The sequence below is a fragment of the Budorcas taxicolor genome, chromosome 14 (genome assembly GCF_023091745.1).
Source record: "Budorcas taxicolor isolate Tak-1 chromosome 14, Takin1.1, whole genome shotgun sequence".
Lineage (NCBI taxonomy): Eukaryota > Metazoa > Chordata > Mammalia > Artiodactyla > Bovidae > Budorcas > Budorcas taxicolor.
In genome coordinates, this window is record NC_068923.1 from 21,632,105 (window position 1) to 21,659,696 (window position 27,592).

Below are 27,592 nucleotides of genomic sequence, written 5' to 3' on the forward strand. Positions count from 1 at the left end.
GTTAATATTGGTTCAAGTAGTAGTAGTATAGTTGCTCAGTAGCATCTGACTTTGTGACCCCATGGACTGCAGCCCACCAGGCTTCTCTGTCCATGGAATTCTCCAGGCAAGAATACTGGAGTGGGTGGCCACTCCCTTCTCTGGGGAATCTTCCCGACCCAGAGACTGAACTCAGGTCTCCTGCATTGCAGGCAGATTCTATACAGTCTGAGCCACCAGGGAAGCAATGTTAGTCCAAAGGATACCTCCATTTACTAAGGAAATAACAGTGGGCCCTCTTGTGTAGGAAAGGTCATCCAGAGGGTAAGAGCAGCAAGACCAATTCGGGGAAAGATTCTTTCAGTGTGGCAATTGTCCCGTCTCGGGGACAAAGGGCTGTGTAGGAGGAATCTGCCTCCACGTCCCATGCTATCACTGGCTCTCTCTGTGTGCTTTCTATACATTATCTCACAGACCTTCCAGCGCTGCTTGTGTTTGTCTTGCAGATTCACAGAAAGAGCCTCTCACCCACCCAGCATCCTCCTTTAGACTTCCGTTATCCTGTGCGTCCCCGCAGACGGTCTGGTCTTCTTTCTGCCAGACAGGTGGCTGGGCTCCCAGACCTGCACGGAGAACCGACAGGAAGGTCCTGGGTCGTGCTGTGGAGAAGCGGGTGGGGTGAAGACCACGTACAGGCCCCTCCCTCTTCCTGCTATTGTGTCCCAGACTTTCTTGCTAGTTCTGTGCTCTGGCCCAAGACAGAGAAGCTGCCTTTGGTCTCCAGCCTGGTACCCAGGGAATGGATGCAGCTGGGGGGTGCCTTCTCTTTAGTGATTTCTTTTTTATTCTTTCAATATCAGACAGCCTGTTGGATGCTGCTGAGGTTCAGCCTCCAAGCAGAAGCACCCGGGGCCTCCTGAAGGAATTCTGATTTTCTGATCGTCTTTTTTCATTTTATTGACTTTTGAAAGCCCTGTTTTCTACCTCCCTTCCCCTCACCTGGGGAACTTTCTAGAAGGTCCAGTGAGTCCTGTCATATTGTTTACTAGGTTGATTGCATAAGAAAAACGTTGAGAAGCCATCAGCTTCTTCACCCTCCTTGAAGGCTTGGGTTTCAGAAGGTCCAGAAAACATGGACTGCCTGGTAGCTTGATTTCAATCTCTTTGGCAAAGAAAGGACCAAAGGACATGTCCATAGCAAGGTGCGGGGAGGCAAGGTGCGCCCCAAGGCTACTTTTCTGGAGGTTAATGCAGACGGGGCACTATTCTCTCAAACCTTCTGGAGTTGACTGTACTCGGAGAGGATGTTATGGCGAACATCAGCAGCATCCATTGATCCCCTGCCTGCCTTTTAAATTCTGTCCTATAAAGAGCTCAGTGTGCTGGAAAAAAAACCACTGCTTTCACGTGGCTTGGAAACCGGGCGTGTTCTGGACGGGACAAAATCTGGGCCAGTGGCTGACAGTCACAATCGATGCAAGCTTATCAACAGTCGTTCCTGGTTCCCCTCTCTCTCTGCTTCACTGGAGGACTCTGGGAGGCTGTGGTCTGCCTGCCCCTGCCCTCCCTGCCCCTGCCCTGCCCACCTGCACCCACTGCGAAGGATGGAGTCTAGGCCTTTAGGAAGTCACATAGGCCTTGGCGTTTGAGCCTCAGATTACCCATTCGTAAGCCGAGGTGATCCAATCCACATTCTCCCAGGGACCTCCTCCTGGAACAAATAGAATAATGCAGTGAACCTTTTTTTTCAAGTATTGAATATGGCGGATCCCTTCTGCATGTTGTGACGGGAGAAGGTCTAAGATGTGGACTTTGTCCGCAGCCTGGGCCTCTGGTGGTGACTCAAGGGGGCTGTGCATGGTGGGAGAGAAGCACATGACTCTGCCAGCTGATCCACACAGGAGAAGTCTCCCAGGAGCATGGGGCCCATCCTTAGAACCTCCTGCCTGGGGCTGGGCACTCGGATGTGTGTCTGTTTAGAGCAAGCTGGGTTCATGGTCAACTGTCCCCTTTAACGTTGTTTTTTTTAAACTGTGCCGTCTTGATGCTTGGTGACTTGAGGTCCGTTTCTTAATCTCTCTGCCTCCATTTCCCCGTCGTATGGTGACATGATGGGGTCCACCTTCTAGGGCTACTGGAAAGCTCAAAGGGGAGATGGAGTCTGGAGCCTAGGAGGCACCGTGAAGTTCTTGTCGCTGTCACCGTCTGTGTCTGTGGAGGGTGAGGCTGGGGGCTCCCCAAGCACACTCTGGGTGTTTCTGTGCTAGACGCCCCCCGCCCCCGCCTCAGAGGGGCTTTAGGGGCCCAGCAGAATTTGCCAAAGAGGAAGGGCAGATGCCCCCTCCAGGTGGCTTGTTGGAGGAATGCCAGAGCTGGTGGAGGACTCCAGTCTTAGGGACGAGGAGGAGGTCCAGGCTGGGAGAAGAGCGTCCTCCAGGTTCCCAGGGCAGATGGCCTGAGCAGAGCCATGCTGCAAGAGGCCCTCACAGCACCCCGGGGGCACCTCCCTTTCGTCTGCATGCAGCACCTTCCTGCCTGGGCTCCCATCCGTCCGGGGTCTTGGGGACTATGTGATGTGGGGCTTCTCAGGTGGCTGAGCAGTAAAGAGTCTACCTGCCAACGCAGGAGACACAGGTTCGATTCCTGAGTCAGGAAGATCCTCTGGGGAAGGAAATGGCAACCTGCTCTGGTATTCTTGCCTGAAGAATTCCACGGACAGAGGAGCCTGGCAGGTCACAAGAGCTGGACACGACTTAGCAACTAAACAAGAACAGCGGTGTCTATAGAACACTTGCCGCATATTTTGTAGATGGGAAGCCGAGGCCCAGGGAGGGGATGAATGGCTTGGGAACAGTCATGTGGCTGGGAGGGGCAGGGTTCCCACGCCCCAGCTCCTAAACAGCGTTCCCGCTGCTCCATCAGGGCTTGTGAGAATCCCAGGCGCTGTGTGTCCCCTCGCTCTCAGGGTGACCGACTAACAGCTCTCACGTGGCCTCATAGCCTGAGATGCCTTCGCCCGCTGCCTTCCCAGTCCCCGAGGTCACCTTCTTCACTCCTCCAAGCAAATCTCAGTCTTGGCTTTGCTGGAACCCATGGAGTCCAGCTCATTGCTGACTGGCTCCTGGGTCCGTTGAACTGGAAAGGTATTTGCCTGCCCCCCCCCAACCCGCGCCTGCCCCTTGGGCCTTTGTTACTCATTGACCCGAGTGGTAGCACGTTGGGTCTGATTGCTGGAAACCCATGTGACACCTGCTGAACCTTTTTCTGTGTCCCATCCTTGCTGGGCCACTCAGGGATTAAGAATGTTTAAAATACAGACCGTGTCCCCACAGATCGCCCTGGGTCTCTGAGGCAACCAGGGAAGTGTACTGATCAATGAAGCAGCTGTTTGCCCGATTCTGTGTGCCATGGTTGTATTGAAGGCCCCCCACTACTCGCCGGGAGCAGGCGTTGTTATGCCCATTTTACAGATGAGCAGACTGAGGCTCAGAGGTTAGATCACAGAACTAATCAATGGTAATGTTCAGGTATGACCCTCAGATCTCCCCCCACCTCCCCACTAACTCCTGGCTGCCTTTCACTTCTGCAATATTGATTTTCTCAGAATTCCTTCTGGGCAGGCAGGTGGGAAAGGAAGAAGAGGTATAAATCAGTCTGGCAGCTGGCGTTGTGACCTGGAGCCCTGCTGTGTGCACTGAATGGGGTTTTGGCAGGAGACCTGTCCCGACCTCATTTCCTGTGTGGAGTGGCTTCCCTCTGTGCTGAGACAGAGTCCACCCTACAGGATGGCATAGGAGGCTGGGAGTCATACCCAGGCTTCCACCACCATGCCCGGTGCTGCCTGGCCCCCTGCAGGACTGCCACCTGCAACCCTCCTCCCCCTGCAGGGTTGCCTTGGCCCTCTGCAGCCCTACATCCTGTGCTGGGACTTTGCAGGAGGCGGTGAAGAAGGGCAGGCTTGGCATCCGGCGCTTGGTCTCAAACCCAGGGAGAGAGCTTGTTGAGCCCAGTGGGGCTGCAGGTTGGCTGCGGGCGGTGACCCCAGGTGTGGGCACCCTCTGAGTGGAGCCTGAAGGGGACAGGGAAGGGGGCACCAGCCCTGGCACCGAAACCAGGTCACCTCCTGTCTACGCCTGACTTGTCACATAGTCAGGTCTCATCACAGAGCTGTGATAGGTCCTTTCTCGATTCACTCAGTGTCTGGCACATACAATTGCTGTGCAGGAAAACTACCTCCGAGTAAACCTTCCTACAGCACATGCTTCCTGGAGCTCAGAAGGGCTCTGAGGGCTGGTTTTGCCTCGTGGGGGGCAGACGATAGGGAGGGGGAACACGAGGTGTCCCTGGCTTTATCTAAAACATGTCAGCTTTCTTCTTAAAAACAGTTTTATATATTGAACTTCCTTATAAGGTTTCCTTTAAACCCACAGCTTCTGAGACAAAAGTTTGCAAAGTTTATTGATGGATGCAACAGAGACGGGGTTAAGGGGGCCTCAAGGGGCCTAAGTCTGCTGAGTTGGACTGAGAGCACCCTAGCTCAGAGAGGCGAGGTGGGGGGTGTGGGGGGCCCGGGGCTCAAGGTGCACCTTCTACAGCCCATTTGGGTGGTCTTGGGAATCGCAGGTGGTGACCTGGCTGGAGGTCCTGGCTGAGCTCACCTGTCGGGACGTGTCCAGTTACAGTTATGAGCCACAGGCTGCCCCAGGCCTGCGGGAACCGCACCTCCTACCCACGCCCATCCCCCGGACACGAGGAGAACCTGGAGTGTCCTCTGCTTTATCTGGTCGCCCTGCAGACTTCAGAGCCCTGGGGTTCTCACTGGCTGCTTCTTGGTCTGGGCCCAGGGCGTTTCAGCCGCTTCACTCCTGGGGCCAGATAATTCTGCCGTGGGTGCCCTGTGCCCCCGTGGCGTGGTCAGCAGCCGCCCTGGTCTGCATGAGCTGGATGCTAGCAGCATCTCCCAGTGGTGCCGATCAAGAATGTCTCCGGACCTCGCCAGATGGGGGGACCGAAGCACCCTCGTCTGCACAAACACTGTGATAGTCCTCTGTGAGCTCCCCTCTGAGTCTCCCCAGGGCCCTGAGCACACGAGGGGTGCGGCTCCCTGAGGCCTCCTCCAGCTTCCAAAAAGGAGCAGTTCTCAAATACTGATGTTTAAGGGGAATTCTCCGGTTTTCAAGCCACTGTCGCCTGAGGTCTGGGAAGCTGAGTTGTAGGAGGAAAAGGTGTGGGGTAAAGGGATTTCTCCGGGAGCATGTTTGAGAAGCCAGGAAGGCTGGACCTGAACTCTTTCTGGTTCTGAGGGAGGGTGAGAGGCCAGGTGAAGGCTGATCCTCCAGTGGGATCCCACTGGAGTCAAGCCAGCCCAGGAGACCTGACCACACTGGGCTGAGCTGCAGCCTGAAATACACGTGGACCTGTTTTCAAGGCATTTCACTCGTGTGGTTTACTAAACCACGTAAGAGTGAATGTAAACGCAAACGTGGGCCTCTCAGGTGGCGCAGTGGTAAAGAATCAGCCTGCCACCGCAGGAGATGCACGAGATGCAGGTTCGATCCCTGGGTTGGGAAGATCCCCCTGGAGGAGGAAGGGGCACCCTGCTCCTGTATTCTTGCCTGGAGAATTCCAGGGACAGGAGAACCTGGCAGGCGACAGTCCTTGGGATTGCAGAGTCGGATGCAACTGAGTGATCAGTTGCTGTGAAGCTGCATAAAGGCTGTGCATCTGTCTGCTTATTCTGTCTGTTGTGATGCTAGGAGCTGCAGGGAGGGAAGGGAACGAGCCAGGTAGGCTACCTACCTGTCCTGGGGAGCTGGCAGGTGGGGACGGAGGCCCAGGAATAGCCAGAGACCCTGACTTCACCCCTGGGTTCTGAAGGAGCCCCTGTGACAAGCTCTTAGCGTTGCCAGAGCTGTGAGCCTCTGGAAGGCTCCCTGGCCTGTGTAGGCGAGGTGTCTCACGGCCAGGGTCTTGGGACCGTGAACACGCTGAGTTAGCAAGGCCGGCAGACCTTGGCTTTTCATGCCTCCTGCCTCCGAGCTGGCAGCTGCCCAGGAATGCTCGCGAATATAAAACCGACTTTGTTTTCGGAATGTTCTGGAGCCTAGACTCCAGAGGCTGCATAAAGGCATTCTTGTGGGGCTGGTTATCTACTGGGGGCCCAGACCAGAGCGTCCCAGGGGATCTGCCCACGGAGTACCATGTGCTGGCGTGGGGGAGGTGGCGTGCGGGGTGGCCCCGCTCTGTCACCCGCTGACCCCTGAGAGGTGTTTTACAAAGAGGGTTCCTCTAGGTGCAGGGACGTGGGTCCTCAGAGGAGCTGAAATTGAGAAGTTCAGAGACCTGTGCTCTCTGTCTGGCTGTTACATCTGTGGAGCCATGGAGAGTTTGGGGCGAGGTCCCTGCTCTGAAAAGTAGCAGGTTTTCACCCAGTTCCTGATTTAGAAGGTCTGGGTCTGTGACCTGGTGGGGGTCCCTGGTCTCCCATCACTTACTCCTTCACTCCCATCTCTTCAGCTCTGCCTGCAGCACCTACCCCTCCTTCTGGGTTCATTGCAGTTCACCCCAGTACTGGACTGGGGGAGCTTCAGTCTCTCCGCTTGACTCTTCACCCCTAAGAAGAAATACTGATGCCTCCAGGTCCCTGATTGAGCCCCCCAGGAGGGAGTGTGCTCAAGACCTGTCATCCCCCAAGCCTCGGTCCCCAGGGCGGTCGGTTGCGGTGGCATTTCCACCGCTGGAACTCCGCTCCGTCTTGCTTCGGTGGTTCTCCTGCAGCTGCCCTGGCATCAGAGCCCAGGGGCCCCTTCTGGCCCACCCCGATCTCTGCCCCCACCCCTGCCCCCCACCCCTGCTTTCCTGCCCGCACTCTGGCTCATCAAGTGCTTTGTGCCTTGAAGATCTTTTTTCTTTCAAAGTCTTCCCAAAATGCTCAGTCTTGTCATCTTGGCTTGAGATAGTCCCTTCTCCTCCCTGCTTGCCCCACCCCACCCCAGCAGGGAGCAGAGTACCCTGCCCAGAGATGAACATGGGGCTGTCTCTGTGGCTGTCCCTCTGTTGGGGACATCCCACTGGTGTGGGGATGAAGGAGAAGGGAGCTAGCGCCATGGCTCCCCGTGGCCGGCGTCCGGGACCTTCTGTCCCCTTCTGCTTGTCAAGCTGGGTCTCTCTGATTTCGGGATGTGGCAGCGACGTGGGTCTCCTTCTAAAGTGCAGAGAGAAACATCTGTCCTTGGTGTGGTGGGTGGGCCTGGCCTGGGTGTCAGGGCCTGGTTTTGAGTGCCAGGGTGGTTTAGTGGCTAAGTTGTGTCTACCTCTTGTGACCGCATGGACTGTAGCCTTGTCAGGCTCCTCTGTCTGTGGGATTCTCCAGGCAAGAATATTGGAGTGGGTTGCCATTTCCTCCTCCAGGGGATCTTCCTGACCCAGGGAACTGAGTCTTCCACATTGCAGGCGAGGTCTTTACTGACTGTTGAGTTGTCCAAAAGCCTCAGTTTCCTGTCCCAGGAAACAGACTTCCCTCCATCCCCAGGGGCAAGACTGGGGCCGGGGTGGTGGGCGGGAGGTAGAAACTGCTGGTCTGGGGAGTGAAGGCTTCCTCCCTGGCCTCAGTTTTGCTTCTGTCTGGAAACACCTCTCAGTTGGAATTGCTGACCCCCTGGCCTCTGTCTCTGTGCAGGCGCGTGACAACAAGGACATGTCTCGGGAGCTGCAGGACGTGGACCTCGCCGAGGTGAAGCCTTTGGTGGAGAAAGGGGAGGTGAGTGGAGAAGCCCTGGATACGCCCCCTCCCATCCCCACTCGCATATGGACATACATGTGTGCACAGTAGGAACACACATCCATGCACACACGTGTGCACACACATGCACACACACGCACATGTCCACTGCTTTGTGGTTTCCACAGGTCACCTTGTCCAGTACAAAAGGCCAGGAGGTTCTAGTTCAGGCCCCAGCTTGGCTGACAAGGGCTAAGGCGCCTCGCCCAGCTCTGGCCTTTCTGCCCTCACTAATCTCATTTGTAACGAGAGGGGTGTTGGACCAGAGTTCCTCCAAGCACCTCTGCCTCTGACATCCTGCAGCTCTAAAGCTGCCCTGAAGCCCGTTGCCCAGCGGCTCTGCCCCAGCTTAGTGGCTAAGGGACCGGACTGCCTAGGTTCAGGCCCTGGCCACCACACTCTGTTGCTCCGTGACCACTGGCGAATCCTTCAGCCTCTTCATGCTCCAGGTCCCCAGCTTTAAAAACCAGTGACCCTAGGACTAGTGTTGTGGCACTGGGGTGAGGATGAAGTGGGCTAACTCGCGTGGAGCGGTTAAAGCCTCGTCCACCTGGAAGGGGGCCAGCTACGCTCGTGTTCTTGTGTTGCTACAATTATCACCCTCTTTTTCGGCCCAAACTTTCAGGTCAACAAGACCTCCTTGTTGGAAGCAGACTCCCCTGCCGTATAGCCTAGCCTGGCATGATCTGTCCTGGACTGGCTGTGGATGGATGTGAAAAACCTTTTCGTTTGCACGGTTAACACTGTATTTTACAACCATGTTCACGTCCCGGTTCTCACTGAGTTTTGTGGCTGCCTATGCTGAGACACCTTTTGTAAAATGTAAAGCTTGGGTTCAAAAGTGGGGTTACTTTGAGGTCAACTAAATGCTTTCCAAAGTAATAATTAACATACACGAGCCTCGCCCTGCATGCTGGTTTCTGGACTAATCATACTTCATAGGTTATTTCCTGCTAAATTAAAGGATAGGGCTGTGGCTGATTAGACACTAGGTTCTGTGATTGTTCCCATTTTACAGAAGAGGAAGCTGAGTTTCCGGGAGGTTAATTTGTCCTTCTCTGTTGGTCACATGGTTACAAAGCGTGGGGCGTGGAGCCAAACTCAGGCCAGCTACCACTGGTAAATGGACTGATTCATTTAATTCCTTTATGACTGCACATGGCTGCTCTGTCTTCGGTCCACTATTTCCCAGACTTTTCTTTTTTTAGCTTTTTATTTTGTATTAGGGTATAGCTCATTAACAGTGTTGTGATAGTTTCAGGCCAACAGTGGAGGAACTCAGTCACACATTTCCATGTATCCATTCTCCCCCAAACTCCCCTCCAGTCCAGGCTGCCACATGACACTGAGCAGAGTTGCATGTATCATACAGGCCTTGTCGGTTATCCATTTTATTTATTTATTTATTTTTGTTGTTGTTATAAGAGGGGCAGTACTTTTATTTATAAAGTTCACAAATCAACATGTAACAAATAATTATACATTAGTATTGGTAAGAATACCAAATATTATTTCACAACTGCCACTCGGTTATCCATTTTAAATACAGCAGTGTGTGCAGGTCATGGACTTTTCTTAATAAAGGGGAGACGCATCTTTCTATTTTCCATTATATAGTCATGGAAACTCATCTTGATGGGAAGAGAATTTCCCAAGGTTCTTTGGATAGGATTAGAAGCCAGACCAGCGGAAGCTGCAGAATCCTCGATATCATTCCCACGCAAGGGGTCTGCAGATGTCTTCTGTAAAGGATGAGTTGGAAGGTGTCTTAGGCTTTGAGGACCCATGGTCTCTGTTGTAACTACTCAGTTTTACAGTTACAGCCTGGAAGCCGCCCTAGGCAGTATGGAAGCCAATGGGCTTACTGTGTTCTAATAAAACTTTATTTACAAAAAGAAGGTGGAGGAAGGTAGAGGCCCATGGTTGGCCAACTCCAACACTTTTCACTATATATGCTTCAAATCCATTTCCTCTTCTGTCTGCATCTTTGACACAGTCTTGGAAAAAAAGAAAAACACAAAGAAACAGGAAAACTCCCAGGTGATGCAAATACATATTAGCATCTTTAAAAAATAATTTTGCTTATTTATTTGATTTTTGGCTCTTTCACTGTTGCTACCTGGGCTTTCCTCTGGTTGCGGCGCGGGCTTCTCACTGCAGTGGCTTGTCTCGTTGCAGAGCAGGGGCTCTCGGGCACACAGTTTCAGTAGCTGTGGCTCCCGGGCTCTAAACCACAGGCTCAGTAGTTGGGGTGACGGGCTTAGCAGCTCTGAGGCATGTGGGGCCCTCCAGGACCAGGGATCTAACCTGTGTCACCTGCATGGGCAGGTGGATTCTTTACCACTGAGCCATCAGGGGAGCCCCAGATTAACATATTCTTATCCCTCCCCTTTTGAAAAACCACATGCAATAGTATACCACATTTGCCTTGTTTATTTAATCACCTGTGTTGAAAACCTCTCCAACACCAGTCCGTAGGGCTCTTGCTTCTGTCTTTCCAGCATCACAGTCCTCCACCACGTTTGTTTGACCAGGGGCCTGTATGTGGACACCTGGGGCCATGTTACTGTTCCCAGCAGAGCTGCAGGTATTCATAGACTCTTTGGATCCCGCATGTCCGTCATTTCATACACGTGTAGGTCTTAGATAAATTCCCCAAGTGGCATCGCTGAGTCCAAGGGTACATGCATGTTTACACACGGCATTTATACATTTTTAGGCAGCCTAGTGCTACCCTTGGAAAATTTTATTTCTGAAATAAATATCTAGGAAGTTATTAACTCCAAGGTACATGTCAGTCTGTCTCTAAGTAGATACTGGCCTTTTCTTTCCAGGTTTAAATGGAAGTAAGCCCTTCATTTCCTTAGACTGACTCAGCAAAGTGTTTTTAATTAGGTTTGCTGTTGGGAAGTTCTTCCTGATGTCCATCCTCAATCTGAATGACCTCTGCACTCGTGTTAACATTGTGAAGGTTAGGGTTGTACGAAGCAGCTTTTCTACTCTCTCCTGTCAATACACATGCGCGCGCGCACACACACACACACACACACACACACACACACACACACAAAATATGTTGGCCGCCATTTGCTTCCACTTGAATTTATCACACTCCCTTCTGTTCTTAACCCTGGCCCCAGGAGATTTGAAGCTATTGATATATATATTTTTTTTAATTGGAAGAAAATTGCTTTACAATGTTGTGTTGGCTTTTGCCATACAACAATGCAAATCAGCCATAATCATACACATATCATCTCCTTCTTGAGTCTCATGCCCAGTCCCTATCTCACCCCTTACTTTAATCTCCTTCAGCAGTTGGGTGTTACAATTTCAACTCCCAACCCCTGGCTGTTCCAACAGATCCCCTTCCCCTTTCCAGCACCTCTTTTTCCTTCTGCTCTGCTGAGCTGTCTTCTTTCATGGTGGGTGGTGGTGGATCCAGCTGGGCTCAGCTTTTGAACTCCATCCTGAGCTGGGAGGAAAGGGTGCCAGTGTTGGTTGAGGGTGGTTCCAGCCCCAACTTTGACCTGTACTTTCACTGCTACCTGGAGGATGAGAGCCCTTTTCCTATCTTCCTGGGCCAGGCCTGCCACTAACTCTGGTGAAAGGTGGAATTTGAGCTGGACAGTCAGGATTGTTGGATGTTGGGGAATACTCTGCTCTCCTCTCATGAGAGATAGATTTTAATCCAGATGGTGGGCTGCCATGAAAGAAATGTAAGGACAGTGACACGATCAAGTTCGAGCTTTAAAAGTGTAGCACATGGGTGGAGACCGAGACCAGTTTATAGGCAGTTGTGGTTAGCTTAAACCTTCAGATCTTTTTCACCAAGGCGCTAGTCAAAGAGGAATCCATCAGCTGTGTCTGCTTTTTAGTTGGACTGCTATTCTTTGAGATAAACAGTCTCTCTGGAAAGAAATAGGCTCCACAGAGGACCTAGGGTCGGGATGATAGACTCAGGGCATGGGGAGGTCTGTGTGTTCGGACATTACTTCTCTGCCCTGGGAAAGTGATGAAACTGACCAACTCTCTTGTCTCTCCACAGACCATCACCGGCCTCCTGCAGGAGTTTGATGTTCAGGCAAGTAGATGTGGCTTCCCTTCCCCCTCGCCTCTTCTGTCTTCTCCTTTTCCCTTTCTTCCATGGGTTAGATTCGTGTTCAGACGTTAGGGCAAAGGGGAGAGATGGAAGCCGATTTCCTGCACTCAGTTCCTTCTCCCCAGAGAGAAGTGGGTTTGAGTTCTGACCAAGGAAGCAAGAACCAGTTAGCCTCTGTGAAAGCTGGACAGAGATCCAGCAGCCCCTTTGACCTTGCAGAGATGGGCAGAGCTGGGAGGCATGTGCAGAGGAAATGGCGAGACGTTGGGTAGGCTTGGACCCTGTGATGCGAGGGGATGGGGGAAGCATGATGTTCTTGGCTCCCCTTGGGAAAGTGAAACCAGCTTCTCTGTGGTCTTCCGGCTCTCTCTTTGCTCCGGGTTGGCATGGGAGCAAGATGGGGGTGGTGCCTCTGGAGGTTTGTCCAGGAACAAGCTTCCAGGAGAGGCGGTTGACCTCTTTTGGCTGAGGGGTAGGTCAGAACCTCAGGGACTGTGAGTCTTGGACTCCTTATTCCAAAGCTGCGTGGGCCCCCACACTGTACTGGGCCCTGGGGGCAGGGCCAGAAGCCTGAGCACATCCAGGTCACGTGGGCTTCCCGGAGAAGACAGGGCCTCATACAGGCTGGGCACAGGCTGGCATGCTCACCTGGCCCTCTGCTTGCACATCACACGGGTACCCCGGCTTCTTGCCCATCCTGAGTCCTGCGACTCTATCATACCATTCACCTCCTTCCCCACAAAGAGCTTACTGGTCCTCCTGAATCTCGTATTTCAGTGATTGGCCTGCCATCCATCAGAGGCTGTGAATCTTGGCGTTGTCTTTGGAAGGAAGTGGAGAGAGGAAATGGGGTTGGAAACACTGGCTGGTGTGAAGTCAGGGAGGCGAATGCAAAGAGCACAGGCGAGGTGTGTGGGCCTCAGTGTGTTTACAGGTCATCCTGGCTGTTCCTGTAGCCCACCCTGACCTCGGGCCCCAGGAACCCCTGGGGTACCGGAGGTGTTGGTTTCTGTTCAGCCATTTGTCCTCTGAGGCCAACACATCCCACTGTGTTATATTGCCTGTTCAGAACACACCGATTGCACTATCATCGTCACCAGGCCCTAGACACCCAGGCAGACGTGTGGCCCCGGATCTCCGCAGGCACACGCCACTGAACCCCAATAGCGTTAGGCAGCCGGGGTCACTGTCTTCATTCTTAAAGTTTAGGAAGCTGAGGCTCAGAGGTTAGGTGTGCCTGGCCCGTGGTTGCACAGCCAGCACTGTGTTCTTTGCAATTTGACCATGAAACCTGTTTTCACAGCCTCCGGGTAGCGTCTGTGTCAGGGCCGTGAGCAGGAGGCCTGAGCAACGGTTAGCAGCCACCATGTGCCATTTACTTCAGAGGGGCACCGGCTTGGCTTGAAGGTGGCTCCGTGAGCTGGCAGGGAAGCTCCCTGCCCAAGGGAGGTCCTTCCAGCCTGGGGCCCTCGAGCCTCTCTTGCTGTCAATGGGTGTCTGGGGCAGGCCAGAGGGACAGCTTGGGCTGTGACAGGTCGTTTCCACCCTAGGAGTTTGTGGTTAAAAGCAGCTGAGTCTGGAGATACCCTCGCATCCTTCAGGAGCACCTCCCTGACTCATCAGCCTGGTTTACAGCATCGCTGCTGTCCCAGCCTCCCGGTACCTCTGCAGTGGATGTGCCCAGACCAGGGCTGGCATCTCCCCATTTTATGAATGAAGAAACTAAGCTACCCAGACAGTGAGACTTGCAACTGTCAGGTTGCAACTGAGACATCGTGGCATCTTTCCCCCCACCCTTTCTGAGTCAGGTCAACCGGGTTTAATTCTAGCTGACCTTTCCAAGGTATGTGCCCTCGAGCAAATTACTCAGAACTTCTGAGCCTGTTACCCGCCGTCTGTAACACAACTGTAAGAATGGATGCTTTTGTGTCCTAACTGTGTGCCAAGCACTGTTCTAAGCACACTGCCCTTATTTAATCAAATACGTTCACTTACTCTTCATAAGAGCCCTGGTGGGGGCAGGGGGGTTCTGCTATCATCTTATTACAGATGAGCAGTGCCTCCAAGTCACACAGCCAGGGGCCCCCCACCGGATTTCATGTTCCCCTCTCTCCTGGATGTAACTCAGACTCACGTGCTGTTCAGGGCTGTGTTTACTGCTCAGGAAGCAGAGGCCATGCTCTCTGCAAGAATGCAGGTTACAGGCATGCATGGATGTGTGGAGGTGACCATTAGGCTCCGGGGTCTGGGGACCTCCTGAGCCACCAGCTCCCTCCAGCACAGGTACCTGGGGAATGGGAGGAAATGTGATAGACTTCCAGGCACACTTTCTCCTCTGGGGTCATTGCAGGTGGGAACATCAGTGGGGTGGTCTTGGCTGAATCTGCAGCCCCTCTAGAGCTGGAAGCTGGGCCACCTGGTGGGCTCAGCCCACCTTTTGTGCAGAGGAACCTAGAGAAGGCCATGGGATGAGTGGGGCTGCTCCTTAGGGTCTGAGACTTGAGCCAGGAGTGGAGGCGGTGAGTAACTCAGGCCCTGGAACAAAGGCTAGTCACCCACCCCCACCATCACCCACTGTCTGGTTCTTTTGTCCTGCTGTGATGCAGACTATCAGCTCCCTGCCCTTCGAGGCCATCAGAGGGTGGGGGCCCTGAACCCCTCACTTCACTGGCTGCTTTAGCACCCAGTACACAGCCCTTGGTCCTCAAGGAGCACGTGGTCTCATGGGACATGGCCTCCAGTTATGCTCTTTATAGCACTGGTTTAAGAGGAGAATCAGGGCTGGTCACTTGCCTGAGGTCCCCCTGCAGTGAGAGGAAGGTGGCACCAGACTCCGGGCCTTCTCTCTCCCAGCTTTGAGAGCCTCCTGTTCTGCATCGCCTGATGCCGCTGGCTTAGCGATGCTTCCTGTGAGCCAGGCCCTCTACTAAGGGCTCCCCAGCTAGTATCTCACTTAACACCTCAACAATAGCATAAGCAGAAGTGCCATTATCCCCATCGCTCAGATGGGGAAACTGAGGCTGGAGGTTGGGACTGGGCATCACTCCCAAATCTGTCTAAGCAGAGAGGGAGCTTGTGCTCTTACTGTGTGGTCCACAGGCCGAGGTCTCTGTCTGCCCCACCCTCAGGTCAGAGCTCCGTCCACTGGTCTCTGCGTCGGGACACTGGGCACGTGGGGGCACCAGGGACAGTGGAAGGTAGATAGACTGTCTCCAGGTATCCCGGGTTTAGCTCATCCAGACCCTCCTTCTACAGCTGGAGAAACTGACGGACAGAGAGAGGGGAATCGCTTGTGCAATGCTGTGCGGTGGGAGAGCTAACAGGGATGACATCGGATCCTCGTCTGGCCATTTCCCACCATCATGAAAATAGGGTCCCAGGGTGGAAGGGCTGGAAAGACCCAACAGCTATGGCAGCCGTGGCCCTGGCTGTCTGGTGGGCTCCGAGGGCTGTGGGGCTGGGGCGGCAGTCCCAGGATCTGGCTGATCATTCGGGGCTGGGCTGGGCTGGGCGGGGCCCTGGGCAGGGAGATGAATCTACTTTCTCTGTCACTGAAATGGCAGCTCTTGTCCCTGTCCCCACCTTCTGCAGGAAGCAGCCATCAGGTCTGTGGTTTTGTCTTCCTGCAGCCCTGTGATGTCTGTCTCCCCCAGGGTCAAGGCCACAGAGTCACCAGACTTGGCGTATTTGAGAGCCATGCTTGCCCTTCCCTGGCTGCCTGGCCCAGAGCAGATGCATCACCTCCCTCAGGCCTCAGTTTCCCCATCTGCCACATGGGGACCAAGACTCCAGCTTGTGTAGAGGGAACCTGGTGTGATGTTTCCTAGTCAGTGCTGGCCCAATAACACACCCGGTTTTTCCAACTGTTTCTTTGTGTTGAAATACATATGTAACGTAGGGGTTCTTCGATGGCTTAGCTGCAAAGACTCCTCCTATAATACAGGAGATGTATGGTTGGGACGATCCCCTGGAGGAGGAAATGGCAACCCACTCCAGTATTCTTGGGCTTCCCTGGTGGCTTAGCTGGTAAAGAATCTGCCTGCAATGCAGGAAACCTGGGTTTGATCCCTGGATTGGGAAGATCCCCTGGAGAAGGGAAAGGCTACCCACTCCACTATTCTGGCCTGGAGAATTCCATGGATTGTATAGTCCTTGGGGTCACAAAGAGTCAGACACGACTGAGTGACTTTCACTTTCTTTCCCTCTCCATTGTGCTTTCGCTCAAGATATTGAATATAGTTCCCTATATGGTATACGGTAGGACCTTGCTGTTTATCCATTATACGCTATACGGTAGGACCTTGATGTTTATCCATTATATACACAACCGTATACGTCTACTCACCCCAAACTCCCAATCCATCCCTCACCCCACCTCCTACCCCTTGGCAACCCCCAGAACTCTTCCCATTTTTTTTCTTAAATATTTATTTGTTTAAGATGCAGTAGACGTTGGTTCGATCCCTGGGTAGGGAAGATCCCCTGGAGGAGGAAATGGCAACCCACCCAGTATTCGTGCCTGAAAAATCCCATGGACTTTGGCTATGCTGGGTCTTAGCTGCAGCACGCAAACTCTTACTTGTGACATGGGGTCTAGTTCCCTGAATCAGGTATCAAACTCAGGCCCCCTGTATTGGGAGCATGGAGTGTGGAGTCTTAGCCCCTGAACCACCAGGGAAGTCCTCAGAACTCTTTCCATCTTGCAAAACTGTAACTCTGTCCCCGTGAAATACTAATTCCCCATCCCCCTCCCTGCATCCTCTGACAGCCAGCATTCTGCTTCCGGTTTCTAGGAGTTCAACTACTCTCAGTACCCCATATAAGTGGCATCACGCAGGGTTTGTCCTTTGTGATGAGCTTGTTTCACTTAATGTAACGTCCATTCTGTAGCCAGTGCCAACACACCATTGCTTTCTAAGCCTGAGTCCTACTGCTCTGTTTTATGTCTAGGCTGCATCTTGCTGATCCTTTTATCCACTGGTGGACATTTGGGTTGCTTCCTCCGTCCTTTGGGTGTTGTGATTAGTGCTGCTGTGAACACGGGTGTCCAGCATCCGTTCATGACTCTGCTTTCAGTCCTTTTGCGTACGTACCCAAAAGTGAAATTATAGGGTCCTCTGGTTATCGTTTTTGTTGTTCATTCGCTAAGTGATGTCTGACTCATTGTGACCCCATGGACTGCAGCACACCAGGCTTCCCTGTTCTTCACTATCTCCTGGAGTTTGCTCAAACTCAGCTCCATTGAGTCAATGATGCCATCCAACCGTCTCATCCTCTGTCGACACCTTCCCCTCCTGCCCTCAGTCTTTTCCCAGCATCAGGGTCTTTTGCAGTGAGTTGGCTCTTCGCATCAGATGGTCAAAATATTGGAGCTTCAGCTTCAGCATCAGTCTTTCCAATGAATATTTAGGGTTGATTTCCTTTAGGAGGGACTGGTTTGACCTCTTTGTGGGCCATAGATTTCTAAAATTTTGGTCATGGAGGAACCTCGAAGACGTAGTTTACCTGTTCCCTGTGAAGATAATTCGTCACTTTTGTGTCACGCGAGACCGTTTGCAGAGCTCTGCCACTTGCTCCCGTCCCTGGCACAGGTGGGAGGCAGAGCGGAAAACAAGGGCAGATGCCCACCCGTCTGCACCCACCCGTCTGCACCCACCCGTCTGCACCCACCCATCTGCACCCACCCGTCTGCACCAGTGGACCTGAGGGTGGCTAGGCCGGGGTCGGGGTGGGGTTCTACATCCTCTGGACATCAGCAGAGTGAGGACCTGAAGACCGCAGAGGATGAAAGCCTGGGCAAGTGGCCGGGGAGGCAGGATGAGGGTCACCAGCCTGGGCCGAGCCCTCCCACTGGATACCAGAGCTCTCCTGGGAGCTGGAGGCATTTTTCCAACTGTGCTTGCCTTTGTCCCTTTCACAAACGCCTGCTTTATGCCTTGCATCATGTTCGGCACTGGGGATACAGGGGCGAGTGTGACAGGCAGTGACCCCATTCCCAGGGAAGTCAGTTCTAAAGGAGTATATTGCTCAGCACCGCTCTGAGTGAGCTGCCCGTTTGGCGTTCCTGCTGCTCACAACGAACCCCGTCTGCTTCTGACAGATGAACAGCTTGAGTGCGCAGAGGTTCAGTCACTTCCCTGAGGTCACGGGGCAGGGGGATTGGGGATAAAGCTGAGACTGCAGCCACTCCTCCTGAGTCCTTAGAAGCCGAGGTGGGGTGGAGTGGGGCACCCACAATATCTGAGCTAAACCCAAGTACCAAGTGACACTTTGTCAAGGTTGCTTCCGAAAAGATCTTTGGATAAAACTATATTCATTTGGATTTGGCTCCAGCATCCGGTTGACTCACGATGTTTATGAAGGTTTCCCGCAGATTTCCAGCAGTCTCTAAAACCGTGGGTGTGAGTCACTTCTGAAGGGCATCCTTCAGAAGATGCATCGTACTGTAAAGGCTGATATTCTCTGGGTCCTGACGGGTTACAGCTCACAGCGCCAGGAGCAGAGACTGACAGCATCTTGCTCAAGGGTAGCTGATGGGCGTCCCAGCCCAGGGACTCGCCTGCACACCCTGACCTCAGATTCACACGGGGGCTCCTGCCTGCAGTGGGCTTCAGCTTCTCTGATGAGCTAGGCCAGGCCCAGGCCTTCCCAGGCCCTTTTGTTGGAATCTTTTGGGACTTGCACCCTCATGCCTGCCTGACAGATGAGGAAACCGAGGCTTTTCCATGGCCAAGAGCTGTGAAGGGGCCCCATTGAACCCAACTTTGCCCCAGATCAACTCTGTCAACCAGGACATGTACTGCAGGACTAACCCCTAGAATGGCCAATCTACGTTTCATGGACTAGGTTTCAGTACACCTTTGCAATTTTTTATCAGAAAAGACCTGTCCAGGTAGCTAATCCAAACAGTGCTCCTGTGGGTTTATGTTTAAACCCTGGACGGGGTCCTGATGTAAGGACTGGACCATCAACGTGCCTTAACAGCAGTCCACTTTTACGTGTTCATTTAGTTGGTCCTTAAGGCTCATGGAATGCAGTCCCTTCTGGGCAGTTCTTGGGGGCTGAGTTAAAGGAGGCTGCTCTTCTTCACTGTGAGTGTCCCAAAGGAGCCAGTGTTATTTTTCAAGAATATTTGGTGCTTCAGCATTTTAACTAAATGGGGGCAGACTCGTTTCCTTTCCCAAAGTGGTCAAGAACTTTGTGTGTATGTGTGTGCACAAATCAAAGTACATGCAGTTAGCCCAGAGGTCCTCAGTGAGAAATAGCCTCACGGCTGCTGTCTCAGGAGACGGCTTAGCCTCCAGAGCAGATGGCATCTGGGCCTTATCTCATCCTGGCTGATGTCACCTTAAATGGGCAGTTTGTTCTGTCCAGGGTGCTGTTTTAGGGCAGGTCGATGGGTGCCCAGCCAGGCATGTGATGTTCTGCCAGCAGTTCTTGAGATTTGATGCCCTCAGAGCATGGAGCTGGGTGGGCTGCTGGCCTGGGGTGCTGGGGCTGCAGGAAGGAAGTGGTTTGATCTGGCTCGGCAGAGAAGGTTCTGGCATCAGTCTAAGCAGTAGTGTTTGCAAATTTGATGAGTAGGGAAAGTGGAAGTATTTTGAGTTCTGGTTTATTTTCTTTGGCTAGAATTCTAGAATCCGGGACTATCAGAGCTGGCAGATTCTTAATGATCCAGACCTGCCCCTTCTGCTGCAGGTGGGGAGGCTTTGTGGAAAGCCCCTGATGGGGGGTATTGGTGTGTCCTTCCTTTGTCTCAGGGCTTTCTTGCTAAGGTGGGAAGTGACCTTTCCTTTGCAGGTAAGAGACCAATGTTGGAGATGTTAAGAAACTGGTCAGAGGGGACTACTGCGATAGTCTTAAAGGTGGTCCCTCTGTCTATTTGGGTGCTGTAAGAGCTGGCGTCTCGAGCACTAGCTGTATGTCACACACTGTGCTGACCTCTTTTCCTGCATCATCTCACTTAACCCTCAAAACAGTCCTTTACAAGAGGTATTGTTGGCATCATCATTGAAAGGACAGGGTCAGAGAGGGTGTAAGGGATTTGCCTAGGGTCACACAATGATAAGCTAGATGGCAAAGCCTGACTCAGTCCCTCGAGCTGGTTGGGGCAGGCAGATCTCAGCTCACTGCTCGTAGCTCCCCACGCCCAGGGGCTGGGTCACTTCCTTTGGCCCCTCTTGGTGGATTTGCTCTTTCTAATTCCTTCCACCTGGATCTTTAGTTATTTGGATGGTTTGATTTGATGTGGTTTCCATGGGAATCTGTGTTTGTGTGCTCACCAGGGATCTCCGGGCAATGAGCTGATGTTACCCGCAGGGCCTGGGGGTGGAGGGGATGGAGGAGGCTGGGCAGGAGGGGTGGGGGCTGGAGGGTCTCCTGGGGTCTCGCTCCTGCTCTGGAGCTCCCGGTCTGGTGGAGCTGGGCCTGCGGAGGGGTGGGGGGTGTCTGATTCCCGCCTGTAGGGACGTTGATTTCCGCCCCCCCATCTCTTGGAAGCAGATCAACTCACAGGGAAAATGGAAGTGGTGACCTTTTATGAATGTCTTTCTTTGCACACAATTGCTTCTTGTTTTCCTGCCCCCTGACTGAAGGTGGGCAGAACTCAGAGGCTTGGAAATCCTCAACCCACCGTTTCCCGTCCCTGCCTGCCCCTAGCCTCACTTCCGAGGAAGCCGCTGAGACTGTGTGACAGATGGCGGTGGCACACATCTGGGTCAGCGCCAAGTGAGGCTTAACCTCTCTGCCCTCCTCCCGGGTTTCCTGGAAACACTGTCCTGGTGGAGGGGTGGGGAACGCTTCACCTGCCAGCAGCCCCGTGGTGGGGCTCCGACTGGCTCACCAGGTCTGTCCAGCCCAGGCCATCAGACTGACATCGTGTACACGCCCATCTCCTGGTCCTGAGGAATAAATAGGTGTCCTGGACAGGGCGGGTGCAGGTCAGCTCTGCCTCTGGTAGCCCTGTGTCTTCAGCCCATCGCCTGACCTCCCAGGGGCTCCGTCTTCTCATCTGTAACAATGGGGGCAGAAGCACTGTCCCCAAGGGGTCATGACAGTCGCACTCTGTCACTGCTTCAGACTCAGCACGCACGCCTCCTATTTTTTTTTTTTTAAGATGCACTAGGATCTTTTTTTTCTTTTAGTGACTACATAAGCTATTTTTTTTATTAATTTATGTTTTTAACTTCTGAATATTGGGGAGAATAGGAGAGCAACAGAGCAGTAAATCAATTTTTAAAAATCTGCTGTGATGCTGTTAACTGAAGACAGGTTCGGCATCCTGGGTTCGGCTGCTTGCCATTCAAAAGCCAATCCTTGAGAGACAAGGGTTGGTTGAAAAGGAAAGGTTACTTTATTCAGGAGTCCAGCAATCTGGAGAGAAGGCACACTCATGTCCAAGAACTAACTCCAAGGATTCTGTTTGACTATGTTTTCGAAAAGAGATGTGTTAGAATCTTTTTTGTTTTACGTATCATCTGGCTGGATGGCATCACCAACTCGATGGACATGAGTTTGAGCACATTCCAGGAATTGGTGATGGACAGGGAAGCCTGGCATGCTGCAGTCCATGGGGTCGCAAAGAGTCAGACATGACTGAGCGGCTGAACTGAACTGATCCTACGTTTTTGGTTGCGCTAGGGCTTCCTTGCTGCACGCAGGCTCTCTCCAGTTGAGGCAGGCAGGGGCTGCTCCTCCTTGTAGGCTTCTGTAGTTTTGGCACACGGGCTTCTCTGCCCCCTGGCACGTGAGATCCTCTGGGACTAGGGGTCAAATGCTCGTCCCTTGCTTTGGCAGGCAGATTCTTATCCACTGGACCATGAGGGAAGTCCCTTCCTGTGCTCCATGGATGGCCCTTCTTCCCCGCTTCCTCTTTCTGTAATCCAAGAGAGGCTGTCCTCCTTGGAGACTCCAGCTGAATTCCCAGGCCGTCGCCCTTTCACCCACTGCAGATCATTTCCTGACTGTAACTTCTTGACTGCTTCTTGATGTGATGACAACATTGAAGAAAGCTGAGAAATGGAGGGGGCATGACCTCTGTGAGATCTCCTTCTCTTCTAGATGTCCCAGTGGGCCAGAGATCAAGACTTAGAAACCCAGGGGTCTGTTCAGAATCTTCACTCAATGACCTGCAGCTGTGTACCTTTGGGTGCTAGGCTTCAGCCCCCGGGACTGGCTTTTGTCCTCTGTGAAATGGCTGTCCTAGGAGCACAGGGTCCAGACCTGGCTTTTTAGAGCTTTCCCAGAAGTGGATGGTGTCCTTCTGTGCAAATACGATTGTGTTCCTTCCGCAATGCACCCCTCCCCTGTCAGTCTTCATAACTCACGTGCTCCTTACCCAGTGGGCAGGGCAAGATCAGTGGCTCAGCCAGGCCCACCCGTCCCCACTGTGCGCCCAGGCAGGGGACCGGGAAGATGAGGGGAGGGTACCTTATTTCACAAAAAGATGGTGGTGGGGCCAGCCCTTGGCATTTTGTCCTGAGCCTCTGTTCTCATGATCTGGCTTTCTTGCCTCAACAAGCCTTGACTTAATGCTGCATCTTATGAGCCCCAAACCAGCTTTCTTTGCCTGTTGTTCCCAAGGGTGCCCTCCATCCGCAGGCTGTCCCTTGACCGAGGCTTGCTAGACTGAGGGGAGGGGCAGCTTAGCGCGCCAGCTGACTTAGAGCCTGGGTAAGTGTGTCATCCTCTTTGAGTCCAGCGCATTCAGTGTCTCCCCAGGGCCTGCTGAGCAGGCGGATTATGGAGGGAGGTGGCGGCAGCAGATCTCAGAGCTCTCCTAGATCATCCAGCCAGTTGATTTAAACCCTGGGAGCTGGTCTTTGTAGCTTGACAGTAATTGTCTCTGGGGAGGCAACTGGAACAGCCAGCCTGCAGGGAGACATTGCAATGTGCAGTGCCTACCACGCTTTTAGTCTCAGGAGCATCTCCATAAGCAGATGGGTTTGTTATTGACTTCAGTTTATGGCCGAGGGAAGGAATTCTCAGAGAAGCCTGGTAACTTGGCCAGGGTCACAGGGTGAGTGTAGCATTGTCATTAATGTCATCCAGCACACAGTGCCCTAAACAGGGTAAGGTTTGATATTTGTGCTGACCCAGAGGACTAGTACAGCAGACTACAAATGTCACCCATCTCAGACTTCTTCCAGCTTCCTGCTCTGTCATCCTGAGCATGGTGCTTTTGTCCTTAAGCTCATAAGATGGCTGCTGAATCCCCAAGCATCACATCCGTGTTCCAAGTAGTAGGCAGGTAGACGGGTGAAAGGAAAAACTCGAAAGGCCAAGTCTGACTCTTTAAAAAAAGTTTCTCCTCAAAGCCCCAGAAACTTCTGCTGACATCTCGTTAGCCAGAACTGAATCTTCTGTCCACCCTTGGCTACGGTTCAGTTCAGTTTAGTCGCTCAGTCATGCCAGCTCTTTGGGACCCCATCGACTGCAGCACGTCAGGCTTCCCTGTCCTTCACTATCTCCTGGAGTTTGCTCAAACTCATGTCCATTGAGTCGGTGATTCCATCTCACCATCTTATCCTCTGTCGCCCTCTTCTCCTCCTGCCCTTTCCAAGCATCAGTCTTTCCCAGCATCAGGGTCTTTTCCAGTGAGTCAACTGTTTGCATCAGGTGGTCAAAGTATTGGAGCTTCAGATTCAGCATCAGTCCTTCCAATGAGTACTCAGGGTTGATTTCCTTTAGAATTGACTCCTTTGCGTAAATCTCTAAGCACCTCCTCCAGGCCAGACCCTGTGCAGGGCAGAGTCACCCTTTCTCCATGGAAATCTGCAGGCCATTTGGGGAGGTGGCTAAGAAGCAGATTTGTGCCACTGGAGAAGCTGCGACAAGGAAGAGGACGTTAACTCCTCTGCCCTGAGTCCTGTCCGGGACAGCCACCTCTCACCTGGCGCTGTTTCCTTGTTTAAGGTTATCTTCTCTGCTGAGGAACCCAGGGTGGGCGGCTCCCTCCTGTCTTATAGATGGATCTCCAGGGTCTCAGAGGGCTTGGGAAAAGGCCGAGCTTGGGTTTGAACCCTGATGCCCCAAAGCCAGTGGGGACACTGCCCGGCCTGGCCTATTTTTAGAGGGCACCATGTGGGTCAGCTGAAGAGACAATGGAGAATGCAGCCCCCACAATGAACCATTGTTCCCACGGTGGCTTTAGAGCCAGGGCTGGGCCCGGCAGATGACCTGTGGCCCCCACTGGGGGCCGGACCATACTGCATCCTCTGTGGATTTTTCCAGCTCTTGTAATGCAAGCACTTAGAGGAAGAGAGGGCTGGGGGGCCTAAGGCTGGGACCCCTGTGCTGAGGGCGGGCCTGGGCACTAGGAGGGAGCCTGATACATGCAGTATCATCCCCTGTAAAGCACTCACCCTCCCCAGGAGGCTCTATTATTATTCCTATTTCATAGAAGCAGGGTAAAGCCCAGGAGATGCTTCAGGCATCTTCAAAGAGGAAGCCTTGTGAGACCTTGCATCACTCAGCCAGGGATGGATGGAGAAGGGAGAGAGTTTTTGTTAGAAGCACAGATAATGAGCTTTTCCGCTCTCAAGGTGGAACCTGAGAATTTGGGTGTATTTCTTTATTTTTGAGTCAAGGTCTTCAGATTGGCGACCACTGACCACAAGGGATGGGAGGGGTGGGTTTCTGTGGTCACCCCTCATCCATCTCTGCTTCTGCGAGTGATTTCTGTGACGAGAGAGCTCTGCCACTCAAAGCCCAGGACCAAATGAGAAGCTTCTGCAAACCGCAATGGCACATGCTGGGTGTCTGTAGGCAGTAATTACAGCCACACCGTGGCTTCGGGTCCCACGTGACAGGCCTGTCTGTCTATTCTCTCCCCAGGAGCAGGACATCGAGACTTTGCATGGCTCCATTCACGTCACGCTGTGTGGGACCCCCAAGGGGAACCGGCCCGTCATCCTGACCTACCACGACATTGGGATGAACCGTAAGTTCCGAGGAGTTCTGGGTGAGCCAGCTCCCGCCAGGGCTGGGGGACACGGTCAGCTAGGAAGGGTGGGTGTGGGGGCGTCCAGCTCTTTCTCTTTTGCTGGGACTTCCTGGAGCTGTTCTGGGAAGAACTCTCACTACGGGTAGTGCTAGTGACAAAGAACCCACCTGCCAATGCAGGAGACCTCATGAGATGCAGGTTCCGTCCGTGGGTTGGGAAGATTCCCTGGAGCAGGAAGTAGCAACCCTGTCCAGTATTCTTGCCTGGAGAATCCCATGGACAGAGGAGCCTGAGGACTATAGTCCATGGGGTCGCGAAGAGTTGGACACGACTGAAGCAACTTAGCATGCAAGGGACTTCCTGGAGATGTTCTGGGAAGAATTCTTGCTACAGACTGGACAAGCCTGGAGTGTGCTGCCCAGGGGCCTGGAGAGGCTGAGAACTCAGGAACCCCCTGCGTCAGTCTGTGTGACAGGGACTGCTTTTAACGAAAGCAAGCTGTAGATTTTAATATTTTCACAGGATTGTGTAACCACCAACACTGTTTTAGAGCAGTTTTGAAAAGTGAAGTGAAAGTGTTAGTTGCTCAGTCATGTCTGACTCTTTGTGACCCCCTAGACTATACCGTCTGTCCATGGAATTCTTCAAGTGAGAATATTGGAGTGGGTAACTATTCTTTGCTCCAGGGGATCTTCCTGACTCAGGGATTGAACCTGGGACTCCTGCATTGCAAGCAAGTTCTTTACTGTCTGAGCCCCCAGGGAAGCCTGTCCTTTTATCTGTCACCCTCCCAATCTCCCATACCCTCCAACCCCTGGCCACCACTAGTCTACCTTCTATCTCTAAGATCTGCTTATTTTGGACATTTTTTAAATCAGTGGAATCACACAAAATGTGGTCTTCCTGTCTGGCTTTTTTTTTTTTTTTTGTAATTTGTCCACATTGTACCATGTATTAGTACTGTTCTCTGAATGAGACCACGAGGTGTGGACCCATCACGGATTACTTATCTGTTCTGAGCTGTTGGGCATTTGCCCTGCACCCACCTTTTGACTATTCTGCATGCTGCTGCTGTGAATGTTTAGACTGTGGATTCTTATGATTACCAGGAAGTGCTACCAAAGGTGGGCTTTTTACTGATGGAGGGGGCCTGGAATAAGATCAGCTTAATATTACATTTACAGAAAGCAGAAATGGTACTGTGACGATTAGGGAGGAAAGTATAGGCCTTCCTAGTCTAGTGTGTGTTGCAAGCTAGGTGTTTGCTCAATTCTTGATCAGCAGACTGACATTTTTTTCCTGCTATAGCTTCTTAATACCTTGAGGCTAGGAATGATGTCGGTCACCGAAAACTGTTTTCCTCCTTCACTCTCATTCCTCTTTTATCAATCTCTTCTTTTCCAACATGTCTTCCGCATAGCCATAACCATCTGTACCAGATCCCAAGCTAGGTCCTTTTTGAAAAAATTTTGTTTATTGGCTCTGCTGGGTCTTCGTTGCTCTGTGCAGGCTTTCTCTAGTTGCAGAGAGCGGGGCTACTCTTCACTGTGGTGTGCGGGCTTCTAGCCTTTTATCTGCAGAGGACAGTGGGAAAGAAAAGGTGACCATTCTTGAAAGTTCCTTCCGTCTGCCGTGTAGGCGTGAAACAGAACAGACACAGACTTCATTCTCTCCTGACTTCTTCCTCTGCTCTCTCGCCTGCCTCTTCTCCAGACAAAACCTGCTACAACCCTCTCTTCAACTCCGAGGACATGCAGGAGATCACCCAGCACTTTGCCGTCTGCCATGTGGACGCCCCCGGCCAGCAGGACGGCGCTGCATCCTTTCCCACGGGGTAAGAGCAGGGAGCCTTGGGCCCCGGGAGGGGGGCAGGAAAGCCGTGCAGGGTGGAAACAGGCGGTGGGGGGAGGCCTTAGGTTTTAACTTTATTCTTTTTTATTATGATAACATCTATATAACTTACATTTACTGTGTTTAACCATTTTTCAGTGTATTGACATTAAGTACATTCACACTGTGGTACAGCCATCACCACCATCATCTCCAGGACTTTTTTATGAGCCTAAACTGAAGCCCCACAAGCATCATACACTAACTCCCATCCCCCACCGCTCTGGACACCCTGTCCCCGGCCTCACAGCAGCCCGTTTACGCTGACTTTTTAATAGGTGTTTGTGATCGAGACAGGACTGAAGTGGGAGAGGTTCTTGACAAGATGAAACGGTTAGCAGAGAGAACTAGAAAGTTGGGCAGAAAAAGGGAGATCATTGTTGGAAGTAATATTGATGAAGTACATCCTGTGACCAGGCTTAATCATCTTTATTTGCAAATGTTATTTGCATTTAATCCTTATATAACTGGTGCTGCTAGCTCCATTCTCTAGATGGAGAAACTGAGGCATGGAGGGGTTGACTCCCTTGCTCAAGGCTGTGAGACTGTTTTAACTGGAGGAGGGGGGTGATCGGATTTGAGCCCAGTCTGCTGAATCTAAGGCTCATCCCCTCTTGGGAACATCAGGCTACCTTATTTGTGGGTGTCTACAATTCCTGCTCCCCCGTGGTGTATGACTGGCACAGCCTTTCAGTTCTGGCTGTGAAACTGAGGCCAGGCTTAATGAATGTACCGGACAGTCAGGGTCACACAGGAGAGGCAGAATCCTGCCACGGTGTGATCGAACTAAGGTGGGAACAGGTTCTTGGGTTTAAAGTCTCCCAGAAAAGGCCTTCTTGGTCTCCACAAAGAGATCTCGTTTTTTTGGTTACTGTTCTGAATTATCCTTTTCTTTCTT

The 27,592-nt window shown here is 52.5% G+C and overlaps 1 protein-coding gene across 2 annotated transcripts in view; it reads left to right on the forward strand.

The window, feature by feature from the left end:
* Positions 1-27,592, forward strand: part of NDRG1 (N-myc downstream regulated 1) — a 55,436-nt gene that overhangs the window by 4,751 nt on the left and 23,093 nt on the right. Inside the window, exons 1-5 of one of the 2 annotated variants that reach the window (XM_052651505.1) lie at positions 7,672-7,738; positions 8,385-8,495; positions 11,808-11,843; positions 24,696-24,801; positions 26,518-26,638. In XM_052651505.1, the coding sequence (XP_052507465.1) occupies positions 8,466-8,495; positions 11,808-11,843; positions 24,696-24,801; positions 26,518-26,638 (293 nt within the window). In that variant the 5' untranslated portion in view covers positions 7,672-7,738; positions 8,385-8,465. Of the gene's footprint in view, positions 1-7,657; positions 7,739-8,384; positions 8,496-11,807; positions 11,844-24,695; positions 24,802-26,517; positions 26,639-27,592 lie in introns of those variants that run through there. The other variant, XM_052651504.1, reaches the window with a different exon arrangement.